This window comes from Sparus aurata, chromosome 13 (genome assembly GCF_900880675.1).
Source record: "Sparus aurata chromosome 13, fSpaAur1.1, whole genome shotgun sequence".
Lineage (NCBI taxonomy): Eukaryota > Metazoa > Chordata > Actinopteri > Spariformes > Sparidae > Sparus > Sparus aurata.
The window spans coordinates 17919314-17932322 of record NC_044199.1 but is presented as its reverse complement, the minus strand read 5'-3'; the positions used below and the strand labels follow the sequence as shown (position 1 = coordinate 17932322).

The following is a 13009-nucleotide window of genomic DNA, read 5'->3' as shown; positions in this document are numbered from 1 at the left end:
ATTGACGCCTCGGATTTAGATAGCAGGCGAGGCGGAAATAAGTGTACCCTCCGAGGCAGCAAATTGGCGGACCAAAACAGACCCCCAATTTCGCCGGCCTCTGTCTAAAACCGCGGACCGTGCCGCCAAAAGGACAGGCAAATTGCCGGCTTGCTGCCCTGTCTAAAAACGGCTACTGCAAGAACATGTATAATAAGCTCCCTTTATGGTCTACATCTATGGCCATTTTTCTGTTGAGGGTGGGCTGAAAAAGTCACATGGTGCATCTTTAAGCTCCTCTGCTAGCAGCATAAACACCAACACCCCTCTCGTGCTCCGATCTCCAGACTGCTAGCTGCACAGCTACCTGAGCTGCCCCCCATTTGTTTGGAGTACAAGTTCGGCAGGAGGCCAATTCTTACATATGGCATAAAAGGTCAGAGATTGTTGGCAAAGAGTGATACAAAGTTGTAACATTGTTCGATTATTAAAATGTAGTTAAACTAATTCTTGGGTTCACCCTGGCTTTTCAGTCTCAAAGTTGGTGCACATAAAGTTTGCACTGAGTTCAGTTGCCATGGTAACTGCAGCTGTAGGGCAAACCAGAACAGGTTTATTCAGGATCACAGATCAAAACATATAAAAGAACAAACTCCTGATCAAATAGCTGCGAGCAAGGATGGAGACAGAGTCACTTGAATTTACAAAATACTGCACTCTCCTCCTTGACAGTTTCATAACCATATGATCACAGAGAGGATACATCACTACACATCAGTGGCCAGTGTAGAAAACAAATTTCCAGGGTGGAAAAAACTTATCACAGCTACTCAAATTACAGTAATCAAGTCATTTTTCTTGTACTTTTAAGAGTATTTCTTTTTTATTATGTAATTGGACTCGTACTTAAGTATGCATTACACCAGGTAATCTACTTAGTTATTTTTAAAATCATAATTTAGTACTGAGTACAATTTGAATTAATGTCTAAACCTTTCATCTGCATTTTTGTAGCCAATAAAACTGTCCGATCTCGAATGGATCAATGAAAACCCTGACATACGGACAAAAGAATCCCCTTTTGATTGAACGTCTGCTAATGATAATGCATTAAACATTATAATTGACTAATACTCTGAGTAGCCTCTGATAGGAACACATTGTACTTTAACTTAAGTATTATTCTTATGGTAACTGTACTTGTACTTGAGTCCAACATTTTTTCGTACTCTTTCCACCGGTGTTTTTCATACCACATGTGAATGCAAAAGGGCTCTCTGGTCCTGCTTGTCTACTGATGCTGTCCTGAGATACACTAAGTATAATACAGTGAAATAGGTCCTATTTTGGAAATTTGTTAGATGTAGAAAATATCCTAACTGATCAAATTAGTTAGTTAAAGTTGAGGTCTTCAATTTCTAATTAACAGAACATTCTTGATAAAATAACGAAACATTGATGATTTTTTTTTCAAAGTTCTAGGTCTGGCCTCTAACAACACTTTACTATAAGTCTTTTTTGGTGTTGGTTTTTGATATCTCAGATAATTCCATCAAATGTTCCTGATGACAGATCAAGTGGGAACAGAACTCTGTCAGGTTAATCCATAACCTTTTTAACCTTAAATTACCATAATTTAGAAGTGATTGTCCATGGCGGTCAATCAGGTATGTCACTGCACAGTCAAATTATCATAACTTCAGCAAGGAAGAAGATGTGACAGTTCTGTGAGGAAACAAGCGGGCAGCCTTCTTTGATTCAGTGCAGCAGAGGAGGGAAAGTTGCTGGTTGTTAAGGCAGGCATTAGGCCAGGTTTAGACTGAGCCATGACGACTGCCAGGGAGTGCACGTTTCTCCCAAAGTCCTAGATCCCGCTAATTAACTTACTCAAACATGGTTCAGAGAAAGCCTAAAAGATGAGAAGAAACTGTGCAAAAAAACTGACTATTGATTTGATTGTGTATTTATTTTTTGTCCCAGTGTAACCTTTGTAGAAATACAAACTGGTAATTTCTCAGGTTACAGTGCAGTGCAAAAAGGTCAAAAAGCTTTACTTGTATTTCTTTCAAGACCACATAAATTTTTGTTTGACCAGATACTTTAAATCTGTTTTTTTAACATTTTAAATCGAGCATTCTTTCGCTTTGGCTTCTGCTTGGCCTCTCTCCCTTTAGGCCAACTTGCATCTTGTCATGAGTAAAGCTGACCAGCAGGAGGGAGAGTAACCTTCAGTTTCCCCCTACAGTCAGTTCAACATGTTGATGAGTGTTTTTGTACTGACATCTGCTGGACAGACATCAATAACGTCCAACATGATTGAAGGTCTAATATTATAATAGATGTTGCTGGACAGGTAGTCCTAGTGAAAGTGTACAATTTCTCGTTATATTCCCTTATATTCGTAGTCCATCCACATGTATTGGTACATTTATAATGAATTAAACTCATATAATGATATGTTTGCATACATTTAAACACATTTTAACACCTAGAGTATTGTAGTTCTGGAACATCATGTTTGACTCTGACTCTGAAGGGTTTGCTGTAACTTTTGAGTATTTGATTGATTTTCATTACAGTAGACAAAGGCCTAATGATGTTTATTTTTGATAAAAATGATATTGGTTCATAATTGTATATCTGTAAGGAAAAAAGAAAGAAGAGAACAAGTGAGCAGAGTTACATGCAGCCATATAGTAAGAGGTGGTTACTAGCGTGAGGTTATTGATAACAGTATCACCTTTTTAGAGAAAAAAGTCAGTGCTTTAATTTGGTATCTAACAGACAGTACCGCTAGATGGCAGTATTACAAATGTGATGCATTGACTCTGTCAGCAGTTTACAACACGAAGTAGAAAAGCCATGTGTTGCCTTTCAGAGCTTCTGGTGGACGTGGTACTACGATGCACAATCAGAAGTCCAACATGAGCACAAAAGAAAATAGTTCAGTGTTTGGAATTCTAATTCCTTTAACTTCAGATTAATGACCGATTGAATTCTAAACCAGGGCGGATGACTGCTTATTAATAACCACACAGCACAGAGCAACATAATTACATAACATCATAACATAATTAAAGCCATGAAAACAAAAATACCGGGAATATAAGCAGTTAAAGAGGACTAAAAGTAATGTGATACAATGGGAGATGTCACTCAATTTTGACGCAGTTTTGTTAGAAAAGCTTTATTTTCCTTCTAGCTGGATCGTTTATGAGAACTATACGCTATATATCCGACGAGCATGAACGCATCATCATCCCAAACCCGGATGTTTTGCTTCATGATGATTTTCTCAAGGCATTTATCACCCAGACAAATAACGGAGACTTATACATATCTGAATTCAGAATAAATATAATTCAGTAAATCAGCTGTTTGACTGTAAATTCCTCATTTGAGCTAACTTGAAGCTGTTGTGAATGGAGTTCGAGACCAGAGCGCCACAAGACAACCATGGACAGCAGTCAGACTAGATATTTCTAATTAAATAAGTGAGCTCAGTTCGGTCCTGCAGGATGCACCGGGAGTCGTACCCGTTCGTGGAGGACAGTTTCAGCCGCTTCCCGTCGCAGAGTAACATTTACGGGCTGTGCCAGGCCGGGGAGCAGGAGCTGTTAGCGGCCACTCTCAAAGGGAAGGTGGTGTGTTTCAGGTACCAGGAGCTGCAGCAGAAGATCCGACCTGTGGCCAAGGAGGTGCAGTTCACATACATACCAGGTATTCACCGGAAAACCCGCAGACACTAACTACCTAAAGTACAATCAGTACACGGAGGTACATAAAAATCCCTTTAAAATCCTTATCAGGGTATGTTAAGCTCTCTATAAACTAACTGTGGAGTAAAACAGACACATTTATCAGTACTTCATGCATATTACAGTGATTTTTGAAGTTGTCAGTTTAACTGCTTTGAAACTTGGATAAAATAGCACACTGTTCAGTTGAATATCTCTTATTTGTCTGCTGCAGTTTACAATATTATCAGTGATGTATCTTCTCCGATACATATTGTGGTCATGTTTGTGCAGGGAAGTGGTAAGAACACTGGTCTATTATGCTCTCCTATAACACTGGTGGGCTCATTACGTACGGTTTAAAGATAAAATGAACACAATAGATACAGCAGAACCCGAGATATTTCTATTTTATTCCACTGTCATTCTTCCTTTTGAAACTCTGGTGCCTACATTACCCACAATGCATCTTAGCCATTGCGTGGCATCACTGGGGGCAATCTATAGGATTACATACAGCTTCTACTTGAGCCACAAAAGACTTAATACTAATTTCTTGACATGTGCAGCAGTACTCCCCAAGACCTGTAAATATACTTAATTACCCTTTAAGAATCAATTGGATGTACTTTCACTTCAGTTGACATACAAAAGCATGATGATCTATTTAAAAATAGTTAAACTTGTATATATTAAACTACCCAACAGTGCTACTGTAGGAGCTGTGGAAGAAAGTGCAATTAATGTGATGCCTTTACATTATGCATGTATTTTTCCAGATGTGCTGAACAGTGAAAGCTCCTGTCCTCCTTTCGAACATTAAGTGTAGCATGCTAAAACAAAAGAATATTTCACATGAATGCCAAGTGAATTTGAGGCTTACCACAGAAGTAACCAATTCTAAAATTGTATTTACTCATGGTGCAAGACCTGAACTTCATAGTTGACATGGAACATGGAATAATGGAATAATAATATGCACTGTCTTCATGATTGCAGTAGACACCTGTCAATTAAAAAGACAAATAGATTATTTGTTTTCAACCCAGCAGCTGTTCGGACATGCAATGATGTAATCAGTGCCCAAAAATAGCACTTGAGTAAAAGTAAAGATTTCATACTAATACTACCATTACTTTGGTAAAAATGAAAGTCACCATGCAAACAATAGTTAAATAAAAGTCTTGAATTATTGGATATTAAATGTTCTGAGGTATCACATTTAATTTCCTGGTAATTAATATACTTCAGTATCAAAGGTACAAGTAAAAGTAAATTATACACACGGTATATTTACATTTATGTTTAAATCATATATTGTCGCTTGACTGATTGTTGGATTCGATGTTTAGCATTTTTTGTTTTATCTGATTGTGGATAAAATAAAATGAGAAGATGTGCTACCAAAAAATGGGAATGCTCTCAAGTACCTCAAAATTGTGCTTTAGTACATTACTTGAGTAAATGCACTTCATTACATAAGTCTATTTAGATATTGGGATAGTAAGCTAATCTTATTATGATTGCTGAAAAAAAAATAGTTTTTGTTATTGTTTTTTATTACACCATGTTTATTTTACATGTTTTTTTGTTTTGTTTTTTAAAGATTGTCTTATAGTAGTAAGGTATTTAAGTCCTTATATTTTCCATATACAGAGTGTTGTTTTGTGGTCAGTGCTGTAAAGATCTGATATCTTGTCTTCTTCATCTAGTTGATGCAGAGATTGTATCAATTGATGCCTTTAACAAGTCTCCACCCAAAAGAGGCCTTGTGGTGGGCATCACATTTGTAAAGGTATTTTCATATCATAGTTCGTAAGTCATACTTTACTAAAATGGTTATAACACCTTTCTATGGTTATAGAAGCATTGTTAATTATGGCTGAACTCCTGCAGGACTCTGGTGACAAAGCCACACCCTTCCTGAATATCTACTGTGACTACGAGCCCGGCTCAGAGTTCAACCTTGAGTCCATTGCACGTGAGTGAAGCGGTTCCCTGATGTGTACGGTGCTGGACCTCCCAGATGTTTAACATGCTGATGTTAATGTGTTTCTCTGCACAGAGAGTTGTCTGAATCTGGAGTTGCAGTTCACGCCCTTTCAGCTCTACCACACAGAGTAAGTGGCACACTGTGAATGAGCAACACATTCTAAATGCAGATGCATGTAGCAGCAACCCTGGCCCCTTCTGTGTAAAAGACAGCTCACACAAAGTTCACGCCAAGTTCAGTTGCTATGGTAACTACCGCTGCAGAAGCAGGTTTTGTTCAGGATCACAGATCAAAACATATAAAAGAACCAACTCCTGACCAATGAGCTGTGAGGAAAGATGGAGTCAGCATTCCTACAGGACCTCAGAATCAACAAAATACTGCACTCACATTACAGTGACAAGTGCAGCAGTGCAGGGTGACATCATCACAAACTAGGGCGAAGACTTTACTTTGTATGGCAATCTGGTATACCTAAAAATAGGGCTACACAATTTACTCAGATATTATCGAAATCAATCAATCAAGTGCAATATCCAAATCACAGATTTGCAATTTTTTTGACAAAGGTAAAATGTGTTCTGCAGTAAATGTGGTAAAATGTGTGACAGACTGTTTTAAAACGAATGACTGTAGTGCTGCAGAGATGCCCTGGCCTACAAATCACGTCGTCCGAATGTGTGACACCAACAAATGTCACATCATCGTGATGCTAATGCTATTTATTTATTTTTTGCGAAAGTAAAAATTGTGATGCAAAGATTAAAATTCCCACTAAGTGTGAATCGTATCACAGTCATCATATTGCAAAAAATAATGCAGTCTACTTGGTCTCTGTAGTAGGTAGATCATCAACTGTCAGTGATGAATTGCTTTTAAACTTCAATATTTAGATAACTGTGTGAATAGAAAATGACTCCTCCGCTAAGGCCTAACAGTCCCCTTTAATTCAAGATACCAGCCACCTAAAATATTCCCTACAAATTTACGAAAACGTACCCATCTCGCAATATTAATGTGAGAAAAAAATCCGGGATCCGTCTCTTTATCTGGATCCACACCGAAAGTTAATAGGGTTTATTCTGGGCCGAGAACCATCTTCCAACCAAGTTTCATGGAAATCTGTTGAGAAATCTGACAAACCAACCAACCAACAAACGGACACGGGTAAAAAAGATGACCTCACTGACAGAGGTAATCGATAAATAAAAAGTTGAATGTATCCCAATAAAACCTTCATCAAGTCTTGATTTTTTTTCTTTTTTTTCTTTGCAGTACACTTCCCTACATCAACAACACACAGTGATTGTTATTTTAACAGATCTGTTAAACCAAAACATTCCACTTTCCTCTTATTGCTTCCTGTGAAAATATACAGTATTAGCACAAATTTACAACACACTGCTTTTACTATATGATAACTGTATTATTAACTGTATTATCTTCACTTTTTATGTCTAGTGCAGTGCTTTGCTTTTATCTCATTGAAACTTTATTACTGCAATGAATTAACTGTAGCGCAGGAATCAATAATTTGATCTTATATCATCTAAGATGCTGCTCCGAATCTGAATCATGTCTCTGTAGGTGTTAATGTTTCATCGTACTTAAAACACTCCGCTCCTGAGCTGACTGGCTTGTGAAATGTTGATCAGACTTTATACTTAATAGTATTCCCGAGTGGGATTTAGTGTCTTCTTCATTACAGAAGAGTGCATCTAGTAATAAATGTCCACATCCTGTTGTCTCTGTCAGGGTGCAGTGTGATGATGGAGGCAGGGAGACGGTGTTTCTGCTCAGCGGTCATGACCAGAGGATCCACCTGTACAAGGAGGTCAGATCAGAGACTGGACGAACTGTGTGTGTCTGTGATGATACAATTATGATCAAAACTTCAACATGTCGATTTGTTTCCTTCATCTACTATATCTATGTATTAATGGTTTGGCTATATAAAATTATCCTACATTAAAAAAGGTATTTTACATTTAAATTTAGCAACAGACAGGTAAATGAGTGTTTACGTCTCTTTTGTATTGTAAGAAAGAAAACAAACACAAGGTTTATTTATCAAACCATCTAGGCTTGGTTTAGAAGCCATTTTGGAGATTGCCCATTTGATGTGGGAAATGCAGATGTTCACTTTTAGTACTCTTTGTCCTTGATGGCTTGAAAGCTCATCCATGACACCAGAAACAGTATTGGACAACAAGTCCAATACAACAAGACAATCCATTGCTCTGTCAAATAGAGGACTTTGGGTTAAAAGGGATGAAAGCTACAGGAGGGCTTTCTTCTAGCATGAGTAATGATAATGAGTTTTGCATTTCTGTACAAGACGTTCCCCCTGATTCCTCACGCAACATCAGAGCACCATTTAGCCTGACTCTCGTGTTTTCAACAGAATGCCTCCCTACACCAGTTTGAAGAGCAGCCAGTGGAGAGACTCTTCCCTGAACTACAGCAGCTGCCCAGCAAGTTAGTCTGAGTATATGTAGCTCTGTTTCCTCCCTATCTGTTATGGTTGGACTGTGTGTGGTGAATAGTGGGGTTATTGGGACCATCAGCAACTTGTAAGTCATTCTTTGTCTCTGTGTGTTTATCCGTCTCATCATGTTCCTGCATAATCCAATTTACAGTATCTTATTCTCAAATTTTGACTCAAAAGATTATTGTGTTCGTGCTGTGGGGCTAAAGACAAAACCCCTATTTACTCATTTACTGAAGCATTTTGTAATGGAGAAAGCATTAAAACATAGAGAGTCTGTAGGAGGAGGGCGCTCAAGTATAACGTCTGAAAATTGTCAAAACTGCTTTTGTGTGAATAGATGTGATACGCATCCCCAGCGCATGCATGTGAAATGTAACGTGAGGCCTACTTCGTTGAAATGTTGTAGGGGGCGTTATCGAGCCCCACATGGCCAAGATCCAGACCATATTTACATTTTCACCACTTCTGACACTTTTGACAAGTTTTGTGAGTTTTTAAGCACCTTTAGCCCCTCAAAAATGTGATTCACATTGTGAAAGAAAGAAGGCCGTTTGGTGCTCAGATGGCAACAATATAAATGTAACAGCCAAAGAAAATAGAAGATAGTCATACATACATGGAGGATAAAGACAGTGGAAGTGGGAGCCGGCATCAATATTTCCTATAAACTGAATAAATTTAGTGGAATTTCATTGACATGTCAATAACCAAATACTGTCAACACATTTTTCTGAGCTACATGTATGTCTGAATGATCCATGAGCCTCTGTGTGTAATGCTTATGTCTCCCCTCCTCTGTGCAGTGTGCTGTGGTTGGACGTGTTGAGTATAGCAGGAGGCCGGCGACTCTCAGCGTTTGGCTGTCAGAATGGCTGCGTTGGACTAGCTCTGGTTGACCAGACAGGAGCAGGTGAGGGAGGCCAAACACAGACTCATGATTCTTGCTCAGCTTCTTCACATGATTTTTCTTGCACAATTCCCCCTCTAGTGTCGAGAAGTACAGGGAAGATCAGCCTCCTGCCGTCAGGAGTGTTGAACAGAGAGCCATAGAGGTGCCTGACAGTGCCTACACGCACAGCCCTGAGAGAAAAGCAGATCCCACATTCACCTTATACTGCTCACACCATAGATATGTGTCTTACACCGTAAGTACAATATAGGTAATAATGACTCCAGTGAGACCACGGAGTCTCTCAGACTCAGAGTGTCTGACACTCTGAGGGAGGAGTTTAAACTGAAATAGTTGTCGGCTTTCCAGAGCTGTAAAATTCTGTCTGTGAGTATCACACACTGTTGGCCTTTGAAAGGCTTTGAAAGCATCTCTGCTACTCAAACTGGACTTCCTGTATTGAATTTCATGGCTCACCAGCACCCTAAAAAACCTGCCCTCGCCCGTGCAGCACCACTGTGCAGCCCTCTGTTACTGTAGGGCTGCTTTCTGTCTGAATACCCACTGAGCCATGTGGGTGACCCAGAACACACAGTACCAGGACCCTAAAACTGAAACAGATGAATGATAATTTATTTTATCTTTTATTTATCAATTGCATCTATGTCATGTCCGTAAATGTTGCATCTCAAAAATGAGATCCACTGCATTGTGGGATTGCTAGCAAACAAAAAGTTTAATGCTGCTGACACCACTGGTGCTGTTCCATTTCTAGATGTGTTTGAAGGATGTTGTGTGTTTTTTATCAGAGGTCTTGCAGAGCTGGCGGTTCCAGTTTGACAGTCCAGTCTCTACAGTGCTGCTGTTCCCTCTGATCTGCCAGACGGATCCCAACCAACCCAGCGGAGAGAAAAGTATGTTACTGGTCTGTTTTACTTTTAGTCTGTTTGTTCTTCATGCTCTGTAACTCATATCTGGCCATCGTTTGGTAAAAATCAAGTCTTTTCTGACTGATTTTCTGTGTCTTTGCTATTTCAGGAGGGGAAACGATAGGCTACAACCTTCTGGTAACCAGCACTATAGAGATGGCAGTTGTCTACAGGTCAGAATCAGATAACTTTATAAATATTTCAGTAGAGTAATGACTTGCTGTGGTAAGTTCAGAATGGTGTATGTGTGTGTGTGTGTGTGACTTGTCAGAGATGTCCAGGAGCGAGGCTTGTCTCACCCAGTGTGTCTCTTGGAGAGTGACCAGTGGGACGCAGTGCTGTGTGCTCTGGTCATTGACCTGGATTTTGACGGGCAGAAGGAGGTGCTGTTGGGAACATATGGGCAGGTCAGAGCTCCTCTTTACTAATGGACCTAATTAATAGTACTTCAAAGGATAAAGCTGGTGATACTCAAGATATTCTATTTTAAATAATTCACATAAAAAGACCAAAACAAGGAAATATTGTGTTGTCTGAGACTGGATGCAGCCAGGATTGAACCACATTTGACGCCTAAGTGAGTATTGATAGCAGCTGGACGGTGTTTGTGGAATTAAACGCACAATCTGATGTTGCTGTGTTTGTTTTATCCTTAAGAATTTATGTTGCTCCAGGACCGTCATTGCAACTGACCCATTACGTTGTAATATCACAGTTCTGCTACTCAGGAAAATGAAGAGAAACTTTTGTACATAGGAGAAGTTATCCTATGTAGATACTGTAAATATCTTATTTAGTCTATTTTATTTTATTTATCTGACTTGTTTTGTGTCTGTGTACAACTACCTTACATGCCTTTAATTGCCCCCTGGCAACAAATAAAGTATTTTGAATTAAATTGAATTGAATTGAATCCTTTAGTGGAGGTATGAATCTTTAATGGCCTCATGATTTGATTAGATTATGTTTCTGCTGCCAACGATTCAAGTGCAAATGATTTTCAATGTATGGCATCCTTCATTTTCTACATTACCTCACATGGCTAATTTTTCACAATTTAAATCCCCCTTTCACTTAGAAAGTCCTTGCAGTAATCAGACTTTAAGTGAATAACACAATAAGTAATATACAGTAGGTCCAGTGCTGAAACATCACATAATAGGACGTGTTTGGTGACACTTTTCTGGTGTCTGATTAATGACTGATGTAGTTCCATCTTGATGGGGACAGTGTTATCTGCCTTTGTGTCCTGCAGGAACTTCTTTGTTATAAGTTCCAGCCATCAGAGAGCGGACGAGATGGACAGTTTCAGCTGCAGTGGAGGCGGAGCTTCAAGAGTCCTTTGCTGTCCATCATCTACCTAGACTTGACTGGGGACGGGTTGAGAGAGCTGGCTGTCCTCACACTAAAGGGACTGCATATCTTACAGGTACGTGGCAGAGAGCAGTGATCTATGATAATAATAAAACAGCTTCCGGTCAGGGCCAGTGCCCTTCTGCTGTTGATCCTACCGTTGTTCTGCACATCAGCATAACGGATGGCTCATCTGCTTATAAAGTGAACCTGAAAAATTTGTGTCTGTTTTGTTGAACTGAGGAAAGAGATGAATGGTAATAAAAACAAAATGAAATGAAACAAGCATCAGGTAATTGCTGGCCTCTACTGGCTGTCAGAAGAAATTGCATCAGAAGTGATAGCACTGATTTTACAGGCAGTCTTCCTGCTTTGTCTCCTCTGTTCCCTTCAACTGCAGTGTGCTGGCAATGTTAGAAACAATCCAGTTTCTCATATGAACCATATGAGCTTGTGAGCTAAAGGACCCGCCCCCAAAACATCATTACCATGATCTGCTATTGAACAATAAACACCTCACTTCATCCATATTTTTAGCTTTGTCAACACAGACTAGGACAACTGCTGTTCCTATAGCAAAACTCAGTGCTGGTATTCATTCTCTGCTTAAAAATTCCACAGCCATCTTCAAATCTGTTGATCAGACTATACATCTCATTTAATGTTTGTTATTTTGTTCCCTGTTTTTTCAGCATACTCTTACCAGCACTGCTGATTTGGTCCTTGAGCGGCTCGCCCAGAGGGTGTCAGCGCTGACGGTTGGTTCTGAGCTGGAGTCAGCCAAAGCTCAAGACACTAAGGAGCAGGATACTCCAACTAAGAAAGAGGAGCCCACAGCTCACACACCATCAAATTAAAAAAAAAAAAAATGCCTTTTGTCTACATGTGGAAGTAAAATGAAGTGTTACTTACAGGTGTAATGTGGAGGACTTTTTTAAGGGGTGTGTATTTCTGGACACACCACTGTAAAGTAGTGTTACTTTATGTTGTGATGACAGAAATTATATTTGGCACCAAAAACAATAACCATCTGCATTGTGATTGAATACAGAATGGAGATGATGGTAAAAAAAACACTGATTAAAGAGCTCACATTAAAGGGACAGTTCACCCCAAAAATAAATGAATATACAGATTTTTTCCTCTCACCTGTAATGCTATTTTTCCATCTAGATTGTTTTAGTGTGAGCTGCAGAGTTTTGGATCAGCCGTAGAGATGTCTGCCTTCTCTCCAGTATTAAAGAACTAGATGGCACTTTAGCCTGTGGTGGCACCACCACGATGATGTATCACAGGACAGAGGCAGGCGTGAATTGACTCATGGATGAGAAGCTAGCAAGCTAAGATAACTTAGAATCCACATGGATAAATGGCTCTACAGTCAAGACGGAAAATATGCATTTGAGGTGATGTGCTGTAGATATTGTACAGTAATAAATGACACATTTGAGTCCACACACTCTCCCTGGTTATATTATGTGTTGCCTGTTGTTACTGTGTTCTTCCTTTGTGGGTTTTTACGTCATGTTTAATTTCAGAATGTGACTACAGATCAACACAGATGTGGATGTAGTGGGATGTTCAAGAGAATTTCCTAAATAGGTGAAACTGCAGTGATAAAAAGAGCGCCATATCTTT

General features: G+C 39.3%; 1 protein-coding gene across 1 annotated transcript; it reads left to right on the top strand.

Annotated features, from left to right (window-relative positions):
• Positions 1-3215: 3215 nt before the first annotated feature.
• kptn (kaptin (actin binding protein)) lies at positions 3216-12826 on the top strand. The gene is made up of 12 exons (XM_030439150.1): positions 3216-3699; positions 5429-5511; positions 5613-5697; positions 5782-5836; positions 7465-7543; positions 8114-8187; positions 9004-9110; positions 9899-10003; positions 10128-10191; positions 10290-10425; positions 11274-11447; positions 12064-12826. The coding sequence occupies exons 1-12, from the start codon at positions 3498-3500 to the stop codon at positions 12226-12228; spliced, it is 1329 nt and encodes a 442-aa protein (XP_030295010.1). The 5' UTR covers positions 3216-3497; the 3' UTR covers positions 12229-12826.
• Positions 12827-13009: the final 183 nt, after the last annotated feature.

Excerpts from the sequence above, each read along its gene's own strand:
- kptn (XM_030439150.1), top strand. The coding sequence starts at position 3,498 with ATGCACCGGGAGTCGTACCCGTTCGTGGAGGACAGTTTCAGCCGCTTC. Across the intron at positions 5,698-5,781 it reads CAACCTTGAGTCCATTGCAC|AGAGTTGTCTGAATCTGGAG; the intron begins GTGAGTGAAGCG and ends TTCTCTGCACAG. Across the intron at positions 9,111-9,898 it reads GGTTGACCAGACAGGAGCAG|AGGTCTTGCAGAGCTGGCGG; the intron begins GTGAGGGAGGCC and ends GTTTTTTATCAG.